General features: G+C 44.2%; 3 protein-coding genes, 1 non-coding gene and 2 pseudogenes across 4 annotated transcripts; 3 read left to right on the top strand and 3 right to left on the bottom strand.

Annotated features, from left to right (window-relative positions):
* Positions 1-1348: 1348 nt before the first annotated feature.
* On the bottom strand, positions 1349-1420 carry TRNAQ-UUG (transfer RNA glutamine (anticodon UUG)). Its single transcript has one exon. It is a non-coding gene; the product is annotated as a tRNA-Gln (tRNA).
* Positions 1421-6229: 4809 nt separating this feature from the next.
* On the top strand, positions 6230-6536 carry LOC132527630 (histone H4-like; annotated as a pseudogene).
* A 695-nt stretch (positions 6537-7231) lies between these two features.
* Positions 7232-7602, bottom strand: LOC132527622 (histone H2B type 1-C/E/F/G/I-like; annotated as a pseudogene).
* Positions 7603-7920: 318 nt separating this feature from the next.
* Positions 7921-10408, top strand: LOC132527588 (histone H3.1-like). The gene is made up of 2 exons (XM_060163488.1): positions 7921-8185; positions 9996-10408. Exons 1-2 carry the CDS (start codon positions 7921-7923, stop codon positions 10406-10408), a joined length of 678 nt encoding a protein of 225 aa, XP_060019471.1.
* Positions 10409-12312: 1904 nt separating this feature from the next.
* On the bottom strand, positions 12313-12766 carry LOC132527608 (histone H2A type 1-H). Its single transcript, XM_060163513.1, has one exon. The coding sequence runs from the start codon at positions 12752-12754 to the stop codon at positions 12368-12370; it is 387 nt and encodes a 128-aa protein (XP_060019496.1). The 5' UTR covers positions 12755-12766; the 3' UTR covers positions 12313-12367.
* A 301-nt stretch (positions 12767-13067) lies between these two features.
* Positions 13068-13535, top strand: LOC132527618 (histone H2B type 1-L-like). The gene has a single exon (XM_060163522.1). It carries the CDS (start codon positions 13068-13070, stop codon positions 13446-13448), a length of 381 nt encoding a protein of 126 aa, XP_060019505.1. The 3' UTR covers positions 13449-13535.
* Positions 13536-15613: the final 2078 nt, after the last annotated feature.

Genomic DNA, 15613 nt, shown 5'->3' with positions numbered 1-15613 from the left:
CTGGGATGATCAAACCAGATTAGGTGAAAACTTTATGCACTCAGCAACTTGTTTTTTGTTTGTTTGTTTTGTTTTGTTGGCCATGCATCTTGTGGGATCTCAGTTCCCCAAACAGGGAAAGCCCGGAATCCTAACCACTAGGAACCAGGGAACTCCCTGCACTCAGCAAGTATTTTTGAACTCCTAACAGGAAGCAGGGACTGTGGGACTGAGAACTGAAAGGTGAACAAGACCACAGTACTGGTCTCTCCCCTAGGAGACCTTGCTGTCTAGAGCAGAAGGGAGGGCTTATCAAACAAGCAATTAAAACGTGAGGTGGTAGGAGAAGGGGACATTCCGGTGCTGAGGAAACAGATGGGGCACGAAAGCCTAGAGGAAGGGAGTCAATGAAGTCCTCAGTAAGAAGGGCTGAAAGGGCTAAGTTAATATTTGAGGAATGAGTAGAGAATCAGACCTCATAACATGAGGGGAAATGGGAGGGCAAAAAAGTTTTGCTGGTAGAAAATGTGGAGAGGAAAAAAAAAGGAAGAATAGAAATAATTTTATCGTGGCTTGTGGCTAGAAGCTAATTTGGAGGTAAGTGTGTGACAGGAACGGTGACAAATGAGGTTGGAGATGTGGGCAGGTTAGGTCAGCAATCATTAAGATGTGGAAAGCTGCCCGAGCAAAGTGAAAAGAACTTATCCTGTCTTAGGATTCTCAAAGGTGACAACAAGGGCTGCTCACTCATGGGTTGCTACCTGCAGTTTGAAGAACTGTACCACACGGATCAACGTAATCGAAGTGCAGAGGTATTACTAACATAAGTCTAAGAAAGAATCTAAGGAATTTGCAGCTAAGATGGGTCGAGGTGGCGTGAAAGTGGTTAAGGCCCGGGACTGCTAATCCATCGTGCTCTGCCTGTGTGGGCTCGGATGCCACCCTCTGAGAAAGCTCAGTGAAGAGCAAAGCCGCGAGGGAAAGCAGCTGCTAATCAGATATTTATCACGTCTCGGTTTAGACTTCCTTTTCCAGTTTTAGGGTAATGTGGCCATTCTTTTAAAAACAGAAAGTCCATTTGCATGCGTACATAGATTCCTTTCTAGGAATAAAGCGAGGGGAGACAGTCGAGAGACAGCCCCTCCGCGCCCGGACCTGGGCACAGGTAACAGGATTGGCGCCTGCTCCCCGCGGCGCTGGTTTCTGCATACGGCTTCGCTCCAGCAGCCGGTGGGCTCCGATTTCCGACGCTTGACCAAGATACTATTGCTCATTATGACTGACGTGTGGTGGGCTGGATTACAGGGGGAAATGCTGGTTTTAAGGGACGAGATTGCAGAAATAAAAATGAAAACGAGAACACTCAGCAAGGTCCCACCGAGATTTGAACTCGGATCGCTGGATTCAAAGTCCAGAGTGCTAACCATTACACCATGGGGCCCACAAGGAAGAACTTTGGAAAGGTATCTCTTGTGACAAAGATCCATCTTTTAGGCACCGGATCCCAACTAGTAAATTTTAAACAACGTGTTCCCCCCACCCCACCAACAAAACTGTACCGCCCCCTGGAGGGGCATTTTGAAAACATGTGGGTGTTTTGGTTGTCTCAATGGCTCAGGGCACAACTGGCGTTGACAGAACAGGGCCAGAGATGCTGGAAGTCCAGCTGTGCTCAGGACAGTCCTATACCCAAGAATTATCGTTAGGACTCCTCAACTTTTGTAAAACGACATTTTCATCTGGGTTTTCAGGGACCTTTTCTAAGGGTGAAATCCCTGCTTCCAGCTTTGTACCTCCCACTTAATCATCTTATATACAACTGGCAATGCTGTGTGGGACCTGGTTAAGATTTTGACTTTTATCCTGAGATGGGAAGTCACAGCTTCTGGTTAAGTGTCCTGGGAGACTCACTTTTGGAATATATGAGAAGTCTGAACATTTTGGGCCACCACACAGTTACGAAGCCAGACCACATAAAAGTGCTCTCGCAGACAGTCCCAGCCCACAGCCAGTGTCAGTTGCCAGACATGTGGGTGAAGATGCTTCCAGACGATTCCAGCCCTCAGCGGCTGTCCCAAGAATCACAAGTCAGTGACCCTCCACCTGGAGCCCCAGACATTTTGGAGCAGACAGCCATTCCTGCTGTGCTCTGCCCTAATTCCTGATCACAGAACCCATGCACATAATAAAATGTTTTGTGCCACCGAGCTTGGGCTGCTTATTATGCAGTAACAGTAACCTGAACAACTCTAGAAACATGAATTTTCCTGATCTACTCCCTTAGTTTTACTCAGTAGGAGTGTCCCCAATTTTTTGCCACTATAAGTAATGTTTTAGTGAACGTCAGTGTCTTCTTATGGGGCTATTTAAGTTTGTCATATGTTTTCAAAAATGATGATTGTTTACAAAATTGTTGGGCTTGCGTGGAGTTTTGTGAGAGTGGGATGATTAGAGATAAGAAAACTCCCCTAAAGACACCATCTAAGTGCTATGTATGGTTATTATATTAAGCTGTAAAAAAACATTTGTTGGGGTGTCATTCACTGAGTGTACATTCCAGGCTCTGCACTTGGTGCTGGGGTATGGCTGAGAACAAGACTCCTTTGTTGGAATTCACCTCTTTCGGGATGGTTTTGCAATAATACTGTTTGCTTTCCTGGATCTAGAGCCTTGCAGAGGTGGCACCATCTCGTCTTGCTTTGCAGGGCATTTTTTTCAGCAGCTATTTAGAAAACATGCAGCCTGCCAAGGCTCTGTGCAGAAATTAAGTTGGACTAAGAGAAAAAGACACAAGAAGCTCAAAACTGCTCACCCCATAGCTCCCTTTCCCCAGCCACAACGGCCTCTTGCAGTTCCCAGAACACACTAAGTACCTGACTTGGTTACTTGTTCCTTTTGCCTGGAACAGATTTCCCCAGGTAGTGACTCAGCACTTTATGCCAATGACTCCTCCACGATGCCTTGTCTGCATACCCTCCTTAAAATTGAGATCCCCAACTTCCTATCCCCTTTCCTGCTTTATTTTTATCCAAATCACTTACTAAGGAGCTGATATATTAAGAATTTTATTAATTTATTTTTTTATTGCCTAGCTTACCCCTCCCCTCAAAGTGTCACATGAGCAGGAACTTTCACAGGCTTTTTTTTTCCCCTTTCACAGGCTTTTTTTTCCCAAGAAACTTTCACAGGCTTTTTTTCACTGTGTATCCTCCATACTAGCATAGTGCTTGTCACATAATCATAGGTGCTTAACAAATACTTGATGATGAAATAAATTAATTTCCCTTTTGCTGGCTGATTGCGTCACATAAAATCATTGGCTCTACAATGATATGCCTGATTTATAACTGGAATTGGCAATACTTTCTATATAATTCTTCTTCCCTTATTGTATGATGCTTAATTATTTCCCTGATACATATATTGTTTTATTCGATCCAAACAACTTTTTGATGAAACTGGGCTGGCTTTCTACCCCTGTTTTGCGGATAAGGAAACTGGTACGAGTTTCACTGACTTGTCTGTGATCCGCACAGTGACCAGAATGGCATTTGCCTCTTTGTGGTATTGAAGTCACCCCTCGGTGACCTCAGATCATCCATTTTCTGGTATTTTGTTTTGTTTTGTCTTGTTTTGCCAAGGAAACATGGTCTTGGTATCTAAGAGTTCTAACTCCTACCTTCATTGCATGGAGAGGGAGAGGAAAACCTGGGGGCCACTAAATGAGAGGTTGGTTGGACCTCTGCTTGGTTAAGCTTGCAGGTCTCCTTCTCACCCCTTTCCCTTTCTTCCTGCAGCACAGTTTTATAAATGACAAAGTTTTGTTTTAAAATTCTAAGTCTGTAGTCTTTTTTTGTACACACAGATATTGAGTTTCTAAATCAACACATTTGAGAGCCTGAAGGGTGCTAACCTCTCCCATATGTAAGTGCATCTTTGGGGGCTCTCATCTGGGAATTCAGTTTTATAAACCTTACGTGGGGTTCTTTCCCAGAAGTTAAAGAAAGGGTACAGAAATAGAACCTGGTCATAACAGGAGCAGGAATAGATGGATGAGGTTCTTTGAAAGCACTTCCAAATCTCTAATGTTTCTCAGATATTAAGAAATCATGCAGTCAAATGTAAAATGATATAAAAGTGAAATTCCAACAATTTAATGACAGATATGTGCACGGGAGTTGAGATGGAATGCTAGGATCTGAGCAAAGGAAAGATGAGGTGTGAGGATTGTTGGTGACCTCTACCTCAAAATCCTCCAGGGAGACAATCAATTCATGCTAGATTGCAAGTGTGACTGTTTAAGATACAATTGTACCAAGAATAAAGAGAGAGAAGTTATAGTACTATTAAAGATTTATGAAAATGTTCCTTAGGAATTAGGCTACTTCATTTACTTTCTTGACTTACTAAAGCAATTTTTGACCAACAAATTGGTCAGTCAGGCCAGGCATACTTCTCATTACAACTAATATAGTGAATTCTAGTTTGATGAGCATCTCTTGTGAGTTTTGTTATCGTGAATATATTCCTCAGATGTAAGAATCCTAATAAAGTCCCAGCTTGAAGCATTCCATTGTTACTTCCAGTTTATAACAACTAAGGCTCATAGAAACACTGGAAAGGAAAGCAGGCCCTCCTTACGCTCTATGGATTCTCGCATCTCTGTTACAACTTCTGTCTTATAAACCTGCTGAGACAGATTAAATAGTAGGTTCTCATAGAAGAATATGAGGTTATAGAAAACAAATTTATTAAAAAACTTGCATGAACGAAGGTGAGGAATGTACCTACTAAACATATGAAAATAACAAAAAACAAAGAATACCCTTATTATTGACAATAAGCCAATCTGTACAGTAGAGAGGACTTCCTGGATGGTGGAAGATAAAGCCCTTTTGAAGGATAAAATCCTCTGCAGTCTTTTTTCTGTTTTTCATGTAAAATATGAACTCAGGCCTGCTCTTTCTTATAATATTAACTACTTAAATTTCAGAACCTAACCTTAAAAATGAAAGTCTATAATTAATGATTCTCAAAAAAGTAAGATGTTCCTCTACCCTGAAATTACAGTTCCAATCCTCCTTCATAAAAGTAGTCAAAAGAATGTGATCTAAAGAGTTGTCAGATTCTCTTTCTCCTGTCTAATATGGAATTCTCTGCCGGTGTTCAAAACTACCACCGAGTTGTCTGTTCTCAGTTAATAAAAATGTGGGAGTCTCATTTGATTTGTAAGACATCTCCTAGGAAGTCCAAACATTAGACATTGTTGCATATTCCTTAGATATAGATCTATGCAGTTTGCAATTCTGATCCCTGGCTGGCTGCAAAGGTAACAATGTTGTATTTGACATCTCTTTTTAGCTTGTTAAAAAGAGGACTACTAGTTCCAAAATGGACCAATGGTACTTTCTTTTTCTCCTTCATGCTCAGGGGAACAAAGAAACTCGTATGACTGCTAGATTAATTTAACGAGTAATGTGAGAGTCTGCTTCATTTAAATAACCATACAACACTAAATTGGCATCTTGAATCGTGAATACTTCAGAATCTTATTTGATAAACGTTTCATGGTTCATACCTAGTGGTTTTATACTGAAATCCTGTCATCGTTTTGAGAAGCCCACTCCTGTAGACTTTAGTCCCACTAACCATTTCCAATGCCTTGAATGTGATATCCACTTTCTTACTTCAAGTATCCAGAATGCTGTTTTGTACCCCACCCTCCTTTATTGGTAATATTATTTATTCTGGGCTCTTTGGGCTTTCCATGCACATCTCTACTGAAGCATTTATTATCTTACCTGTGTTTTGTTTGTTTATTTATGGACAATGTGTACACATGTTTCAAAATTCAAAGTGCTTAAAACGGGCACAATTAAAAAGAGCCTCCATCCATCCCTGCCCCTAGGCCATCCAGCACATTCCGCATTCTCTGGTTAATCTCTTTTTCGTGCCTAAAATACATCTCTGAGTCCACAGCACCTTTTCTTCCCTCCAAGGGCACAGCACCTTAGGCCTCACCTTATCCAAGATGAACTCAGCTACTTCGGGAGTTCCGCCTTTGTTTGGAACAAGGAAAGGGGCAGAACGAGAAATGCGAGTCTTTCCTTCTCGAGTTTCTCTAGTTTTTAATTTGGTCCGAAGAATTCAAATAAACGGCTGCCCCTCCCGCCCCCCCGCCCCCCCCCGCCTTGAGTACACCTTTTTTCCACTGTTGTCTTTAGAGTTTCGATTTATCTGTACTCTCAACATGGCAAGGCCACGGCAAGGCGGGGAGGGGCTAGGGTTAATGGTGGTGCTAAGAGCCACGGTAAGGTCCTGTGTGCCAACATCCAGGGTATCACCAGGCCCGCCATCCGGCGCCTGGCCTGACGCGGTGGAGTCAAGTGCATCTCCGGTCTCATCTACAGAGACACGCGGGGTGCTGAAGGTCTTACTATGAAATGTGACCATGACGCCATAACCTACACCCAGCGTGCCAAGCGCAAGACGGTCACCGCTGTAGACTTTGTTCTCTCAAGCTCCAGGGACACACCCACTATGGCTTTGGCGGCTGATTGCAGTATTGCTGTTTTCAATTGTAAAAGCTCTTTTCAGGGGTACCTATCTTTTCTTTTAAGGAGTTATCTGTTCAGATCACGTATTGCAGCTGAAGTCTTGTTCCTTAGTTCCTGCACTAGTGTACGGCATCGTGGTCTGCTGCAAAGTGATACGAGAAAAAGGGCTATGCAGTGAATGGGTGTGGAGTTCCTGTGCACGTAAAAATGGCTTCCATTCACAATGCTTACAGGCTCCCAGGCGCACTTATAGAATGTGCTAAACTGCAAACATTTTAACCTGGGATTTCCTAACTGTGAAATTAAACTAGTATCTAAAGGGAACCAGTCCAGTGACTTCCTGGATTTCCCTGGCGTTGTCATTGTTGTTCTCGAGGTTTTCAGGTATTGTCTGTCCAGTCAAAACCTGGGGAGATGGGCTAGATGAACCAAAGAACATAGTGTTGACACCAGAAGTGCTCGCCAAAATGCACTTCCTTGTCTGAACATTTGTCAAATTAACACCAAATTTGGGTTAAACGTCACCTCTTCAAATATTACCCAAATCCAGCAAAGACACCTCCCCCTTCTCTCTCCCCGCCACCTTCCCCCACCCCCCGCACGGAAATGACAGGCAAGGCGCCCCAGCTCTTTCTTGAGAAGTGTTAAGTAGCTCTGAAAAGAGCCTTTGGGTTTGGTAACGCCTATAAACACATTTACTTGGAGCTGGTATACTTGGTGACAGCCTTGGTACCCTCAGACACTGCATGCTTGGCCAGCTCTCCAGGCAGCAGCAGGCGAACGGCCGTCTGGATCTCCCTGGATGTAATGGTCGAGCGCAATGCGCCAGGCGCGACGCCTCGCCCGCGATGCGCTCGAAGATGTCGTTAACGAACGAATTCATGATGCCCATGTCCTTGGACGAGATGCCATTGTCCGGATGGACCTGCTTCAGCACCTTGTACACGTACACGGAGTAGCTGTCCTTGCGGCTGCGTTTGCGCTTCTTGCCATCCTTCTGTGCCTTAGTCACCGCCTTCTTGGAGCCCTTCTTCGGGGCAGGAGTGGACTTCGCAGGCTAAGGCATGCTAAAGTACTGCGATCGAAATGAAACAAAGGACTAGGAAAGTAAAAGGCGCTTCTTTAACAACAAGGGCTTATGCAAATGAGGTGGGATAAAGGTGGCTGGTGATTGGTGATTTTTCTCCAGTGACGTCATAGCTCAATTTTTTTTTTTTGCCCAGTCAAGGTAGGCATCCTGCATAGCGGCGTTTCCATTGGCCTAAATGAAAGTAAAATGTTAGCCAATCGTACCGCTTCCTTTTCGCGCCTAGCAGGGCCTATAAAATATGCGTTTTTAAGTTTTTTGCTTCTTATCTTAGATAGCGGTTGTTGATCCCGAGCCATGTCCGGGCGAGGCAAACAAGGGGGCAAGGCTCGCGCCAAGGCTAAGACTCGCTCATCGCGGGCCGGGCTCCAGTTTCCCGTGGGCCGAGTGCACCGTCTGCTCCGTAAGGGCAACTACGCCGAGCGGGTCGGGGCCGGCGCGCCGGTGTACCTGGCGGCGGTGCTGGAGTACCTGACGGCCGAGATCCTGGAGCTGGCGGGCAACGCGGCCCGCGACAACAAGAAGACGCGCATCATCCCGCGCCACCTGCAGCTGGCCATCCGCAACGACGAGGAGCTCAATAAGCTGCTGGGTAAAGTCACCATCGCGCAGGGTGGGGTCCTGCCCAACATCCAGGCCGTGCTGCTGCCCAAGAAGACCGAGAGCCACCACAAGGCCAAAGGCAAATAGAAGTCTGGATTAGTTTAATGCAGCTCAAGTTTCTCAATCAAACCAAAGGCTCTTTTCAGAGCCACCTACAGTTTTCTGGGAAGAACTGAGCACTAGGTTTATAAAGCTTATACTCTAAATAATACTTAGGACCATTATAGGTGAATTATACCAACCTCAAAACTTGTGTTAGGAAGTGATTTCTACTCCATGTTAAAGTGTGTGAAATAACCTATAAACTTTGAACACCATTGGCAGATTTGAGGGGTTATGTGGAGTGAGTCATCCTTAAGTATTGTCACCTTCACCTCTACCCACCATGAACCTCTGGAAAGCACAAACTTCTGGTGGAAGGTCAATGTGCCTTTTTGTGGCAGTTTTAAGACATCTTTGTTTTCTGGGTTCTAGACATCCTGAATGTTCAGGGATCAAACCAAACCTGTATCTTAGGTCAAAGGCCATTTTTGGAGCCGTAAGATATCTGAGAAAGACCTAATTTCACATCAGTGTACATTACCTTTTACATTGCTGATTAAGGAATATTTAAATACTCAGGCTTCTTATTGGAAAAGTTAGCTGAGGTGCCTGACAATTATACTCATTGTTTATTATTGGGTTCTCAAGTATTTTCCAACCTCCCTCGCACCCATCCATACAAACAGATGTCTATATAAGTCGATGATCATTTGTTTCAGGATAAAAATGCTAAGTTCTAGTTTAAAATGCCGTTTTCTTAGTCTTTTTATTGTTAAAAGACCTTGTACTGATGGGATTAGATCATTTTTTCCTTAAAAAAAAAAAGCTTGCCTTGGTAATTTCTAGGCCCTGGGGGGAGGGGGAGGATCAGATGTATCAGATGCCAGGCAAGGAGGCTCTCCTAAGGTTCTGCCAGTTGCTAAGGAACTATTGGATGTAGATGCAAACCCAAGGGGTGTGTAGCTTGCGGTAAACATAGGTTACTGGTGGGGAATTAGATTGTTTAAAAACAAAGGAATTACATTCCTAAAATAGAAAAATAAATTGTGCTGCAATGGAATTGTTTTATATTAACTAACAAAAGAAGTTCATGTAAGGATGAGTTTCCCTATGAAGTTATTAACCCTTTAATTCCTCACATGCAAATCAGATTGTACTTACTGAAAAAAATTTTAAAGTTCTTAAAATTCGTGTTTGAAGGAAAACTGAGGGGTGATGGTACAACGCTGCTATTAACCAATTGTGGCCACTGATCACTGGATATGTGGCTCGTTTGAACAAAGCAGTAGACATGTAATATACACACTGGATTTCAAACTGAAAAATAAAAAAAATTAATGTGAAATATCTAACAATTATATTGATTACATGTTGAAATGAATACTTTAGATATATGGGGTTAAACAGAATAGTATTAAAAATAATTTCTTCTGTTTTTATTTTGTTCTAATGTTGCTAGAAAAATTTGTTTCTTATGTAGCTTGTATTTATTTCTACTGGAAATTGCTGTTACAGAGCAAACAACTTTACAGGAAAAATGAAAAAAAATTGAGGTCACAGATAACTGACACTGTCGGAGGATTGGGGGAACAACAAATAAAATTTTCGAGTCCTAACCAGTCCGGTTACCGGTTGGATAGTCCTGGTCTCCTTTTGTCCAATCAGCTTGTGACTCTCGCTATAAATAGGTGGCTAGGGCGCGCCTTTATGCTAGCTGAACTATTTAGTCATGGCTCGCACAAAGCAGACCGCTCGCAAGTCCACTGGCGGCAAGGCGCCACGTAAGCAGCTGGCCACTAAGGCGGCCCGCAAGAGCGCGCCGGCCACGGGCGGCGTGAAGAAGCCGCACCGCTACCGGCCCGGCACGGTGGCCCTGCGCGAGATCCGCCGCTACCAGAAGTCCACGGAGCTGCTGATCCGCAAGCTGCCGTTCCAGCGCCTGGTGCGCGAGATCGCGCAGGATTTCAAGACCGATCTGCGCTTCCAGAGCTCGGCCGTGATGGCGCTGCAAGAGGCGTGCGAGGCCTATCTGGTGGGGCTCTTCGAGGACACCAACCTGTGTGCCATCCACGCCAAGCGCGTCACCATCATGCCCAAGGACATCCAGCTTGCCCGCCGCATCCGCGGGGAGAGGGCGTGAGCCTGAAGGTCTCCCATCCACCCCAAAAGGCTCTTTTCAGAGCCGCCTACATGCACACTGAAAAAGGACTGTTTCCCTGCTAATTACTGCTACTAGCTTTGCTTGTGGGAGACAGGTGAACTTTATACATTGTGATTTTCTAAGTACCAGTTGTATGTGTTATTTCCATCTCCCAATTTAGTAAAACAAGTGGTTAGATCTTTCTTACATTCCTAATTTCTCTTTCAGTTAGAAAACATTACTGCTACGATTAGACTGTCAGATGTAATCATGCCCATTCCTTTTCTGAGGGGGCTTGTGAAATGTAGGACCTATGATTTCCACATGGGATTTAGGGTGATGCTAATATTTTACCAAGTTAAAATGATCTAATGCTTTCTACTTGGATTAACACCTTAAGCAAAAAATAATTGAGTGTCCCCTCCCAGGAATCAGCCTTCCTATGGGAAAAAAGATTTGATGGGAAGCAGTCGTACCTCACCCCCTCCCCGGGCACATCTAAGGCCAATTTCTAATCAGATTGGTATTCTTGAGTGTGTAAACAGGGCCTTCTAGCTTGAGGAACTGAGATATTAAGTCAAGAGGGGCCCACAACAGAGATGGCCCTTTCTGCTGGCTGGGTAGGGCACCCTCCCCTGAATATATGCAGTCAGTATATTGCTTCCCCAAGTAATCTTTCAGTCCTCATTATTTGAAGATTTATTCAGGGGAAATGAGCAGTCCTAGTTATGTGTACATTTCTAATTATGTGGATACAAATATTCCATGTCTCTAAACTATGTGCTGAACTCCGGTAGTGTTATCCTTCTACCTAAGCTTTTCTGGAATTTCAACATAATTTCATCATTCCATACAAGGAACTTGGATTTTTGCTATAGTAATGGCTCACAAAAATGAATACTCAAGACGCCAGACCATTTTGGCTCATGCTAATGGGTAGATGGTGATGCCAAGTACTAAGATAAGATTCACTGGGAAAGTAGTGATGATATTCAGTCTGGGATATACATTTTGAATTCGCCGGAGATCTACAAGAATATCAGAAAGTAGATGTATGTGTATGTCTGAACTTGAGATAAGTCTGGGATGGACGTAAGATTTGGAAGTCATTAGTATATATAAAGCATTGAAACCAAAGGACTGGCCTAGAAATCCCTCTGGCTCTTCCTCTCTTGCGATCACTCTGCCTTATTTGCCAGTATCGAACTTTTTGTCATTTGCCTGCACACACCACAAGCCATGAATTTGGTGACGCTCATTTTCTGCTGGAATCCCTACACTTTCCTCTATTTCCCGACTTCCTTTAATCCTCAGACCAAGTGTTACCTATCACAGATCTTATTCCTCTATGCTCCCCTTATATTCTGAGCTTACTTATCTTGCTACATTATTCTTTACTTTTGTTTCTCCCCATTAGATTTTCTTTAGGACCGGCGGCGTCTCTTTAACATTGTATCCTTAATGCCTGGTATCCAAGTGTGTGATATTTGTTGAAAATAAGCCTAAGTAACGACTGCGTATCCTGTTTTAAAACAACTCTTTAAAGGCAAATTTTAAGATGCAGGACTTACTATCTTTCTGACACCCCAAATGAGTTTGTGTATCATTCACAAAAAACCACCTCAGGGCCCCTCCAACAGATGATTTGGCTTCATAAAAACTCACTTCTGCCACTTGCCTAACTCCCACATATGGACCTAGATAGATATGAGCCAATAACCTTGTAGCTTCAGTGACTTTGACATTAGTCTAACACAAATGTCAATTTTGTTGACGACTTCTAAATAACAACTGTGAAATATGAAACAGGAAAGATGAGGATATCCTAGGACTGAAGCCTAACTAGAGAGTATCAGTACTGTACTTCACAGAATTAAAAATGTACCAAGTCGTGTCACCTTTTTTATGATGATAGAAGTGGCTCTGAAAAGAGCCTTTTGTTGCTTCCAAACTTGGTCCCTACTTGGCCTTGTGGTGGCTCTCGGTCTTCTTGGGCAGCAGCACGGCCTGGATATTGGGCAGGACGCCGCCCTGCGCGATGGTGACTTTACCCAGCAGCTTATTGAGCTCCTCGTCGTTGCGGATGGCCAGCTGCAGGTGGCGCGGGATGATGCGCGTCTTCTTGTTGTCGCGGGCCGCGTTGCCCGCCAGCTCCAGGATCTCGGCCGTCAGGTACTCCAGCACCGCCGCCAGGTACACCGGCGCGCCGGCCCCGACCCGCTCGGCGTAGTTGCCTTTGCGGAGCAGACGGTGCACTCGGCCCACGGGGAACTGAAGCCCAGCCCGCGAGGAGCGAGTCTTAGCCTTGGCGCGAGCCTTGCCGCCTTGTTTGCCTCGCCCAGACATAACTCAACACCAACCGACGCTTCCAAAGATAACTGACGCAAAAACTTTAAAGCGCACCTTTTATAGCCCCTGCTGGGCGCGAAAAGGAAGCTATACGATTGGCTAACATTTTACTTTCACTTAGACCAATGGAAACGCGACTGTGCAGGATGCTTACCTTGATTGGGCAAAACTGAGCTATGACGTCACTGGAGAAGAATCACCAATCACTAGAAACCTTTACTGCACCTCATTTGCATAAAGCCTTGTTGTTAAAGAGGTACTTGTTGGTGTCCTGATCTTTCGTTTATCCCTTGTATCGCAGTTCTTCGCCATGCCTGAGTTTGCCAAGTCCACTCCTGCCTCGAAGAAGGGTTCCAAGAAGGCGGTGACCAAGGCCCAGAAAAAAGATGGTAAGAAGCGCAAGCGCAGCCGCAAGGAAAGTTACTCGGTGTACGTGTACAAGGTGCTGAAGCAGGTCCACCCGGACACCGGTATCTCGTCTAAAGCCATGGGCATCATGAATTCGTTCGTCAATGACATTTTCGAGCGCATCGCGGGCGAGGCGTCGCGCTTGACGCATTACAACAAGCGCTCGACCATCACCTCCAGGGAGATCCAGACAGCCGTGCGCCTGCTGCTGCCCGGCGAGCTGGCCAAGCACGCCGTGTCTGAGGGCACCAAGGCTGTCACCAAGTACACCAGCTCCAAGTGAGTCACTGATTGCAGAGCGATTGATCAGACTTTCTCACACCCAATGGCTCTTTTCAGAGCCACCTACACTTTCCGAAAAAGAGCTTGTCCGTTGTTAGGTCTGTTTTGAAATGTTTCGTGTTTTCTTGAATGTGTAAGTATAGCTTTAGATTAAAAGTTTGTACGTTTTTTGGGGAGCCTTGATTCTCGTGCACTTTTGCATGTTCGTTACAGTTACCTTTCACTATTATAAGTAGATTTCGTGTACTTAGTGAAGAACTAATAATGCATGTATCCTTCAGTTTGCAGAAGTATTTGAAGATAACTCATTGCACTGCAAGTAGCCAGAGCATCGCAATAACTCCTGGGGTTTTCTTTAATCTTATCTCTGGATCCTATCCCGATAAGCTACCTAGTTTCTGGGTCCTATCCAATAAGCTACTTAGCTACTTACTGCCTATGAAATTGAAGTAAGGAATTACTGGAGGATTCAGAAGTCGAAGGTATTAGTTGACAAGGAGGCCGAATTCTCAGCCAGTGTCTGAGTGCTGCCTCCCTAAGCTGCAACGGGCCCACAACCTTATGCATTATTAAAATCTCAACCTTAATAGTTGGAAGCTGGGGTAATTTTAAGATCGAGTGCTGACAGGACTTGATGACTTAAGAGTTACGAGACAGCATAATGTAGATTGTTTCATTTTCTAGTTTCTCACCTAGTTCCCTCTCCTTTCAATGTACCCCACCTTGCCCCACCACCTCCCATACGTAACTGTAAAATGATAAGCATTGCTAAAGGGTTAGATGGCTTTTAGTCATGGAGTAAACAAGAGCAGTTTGAAATATAAACCTGAGTCCTTTCTCTTGTAAGAGAAAAGAGTTGGAAATTTAAAAATTTTTCCTTCACCTCTTCAGTTCTCTTTGAAATTATACCTTTCCTATGTTGGTAGGAAAGCCTGGTGCCTCTGAAAAACCCAAAGGCGTTTTCTTTTTTCTTGAAACAAGTTACAGTGTTTAAAACATTTTAATGGAAACACAATAGGAAGAACTAGTGTCCCCAGTATATTACAGAAATTAAAAAGGGTACTTTATCACTGGCAAATAAATCCATAAATCTTGCTTGCTGACCACTTGATCAACCAGACAAAAAAAAAATCATCTATCCCCAAATTAATTCTGAATGTAACAAATAGATTTGGGAAACCATAGTATATAGAACAGAATAGAATTTTAGTAATAGCTCCAAGTATGATGTTAAAGGCATTTCATTGGCAGAGAAAAGAATTATTTTAAAAATCTGGCTGATTAAGGAATTGTTAGGGAATTGTTTAAAACTGTGCTATGGAAAATTAATGGGAAGGAATAATAAGCAGACATTAATAACTTGTTATTAAAAACTCAAGGGAAATTGAGTTAAATACACCAGTGTAAAGAGGTTTTAAAAGGGCATATGCAGCATTGCATGCATTTTCTTTGAAAGAATATGTGCTTTTATCTATTCAACAAAATACCAAATTAGCTACCAGCAGTGATCTCTGTGTGGTGAGATAACGAGTTTTGCCCTTTTCCACAACACTAATGTTTTGCGTGCGCATTCAAAAGCAACTGTTAAAGCCTTAAAACATGGTAACAAAATAAGTTACCACAGCGTGAAACAGTACAGAGGAACAGAGAAGGCCTCTTTTTCTTTTTTTTGTCAAATTCCCCTCCCCCGCTTAGGGAGGGACTTCCCGCCTTCAGGTTCTCAGTTCGGTCCGCTACCGGACATATAAAAGCTTGCATCCGCGAGCCGTAGGAAGCAGTTTTGTTGAGCTTCAGTAAGTGTTCGTTATGTGTGGTCGTGGGAAGGGCGGGAAGGGTCTCGGAAAGGGGGGTGCCAAGCGCCACCGCAAGGTGTTGCGCGATAATATTCAGGGCATCACTAAGCCCGCTCTTCGGCGTTTGGCTAGGCGTGGTGGCGTTAAGCGCATCTCTGGCCTCATCTAGGAGGAGACTCGCGGAGTGCTGAAGGTGTTCCTGGAGAACGTGATTCGGGACGCTGTCACTTACACCGAGCACGCCAAGCGCAAGACCGTCACCGCCATGGACGTGGTCTACGCGCTCAAGCGCCAGGGACGCACCCTTTATGGCTTTGGCGGCTAGAGTGTTCAGCTTTGTGTCTGTTCTGTTAACCAAAGGCCCTTTTCAGGG

The sequence above is a fragment of the Lagenorhynchus albirostris genome, chromosome 10 (assembly GCF_949774975.1).
Source record: "Lagenorhynchus albirostris chromosome 10, mLagAlb1.1, whole genome shotgun sequence".
Classification (NCBI taxonomy): Eukaryota; Metazoa; Chordata; class Mammalia; order Artiodactyla; family Delphinidae; genus Lagenorhynchus; species Lagenorhynchus albirostris.
Note: the sequence above shows the minus strand (reverse complement) of the source record. Positions and strands in the feature narration are given on the sequence as shown.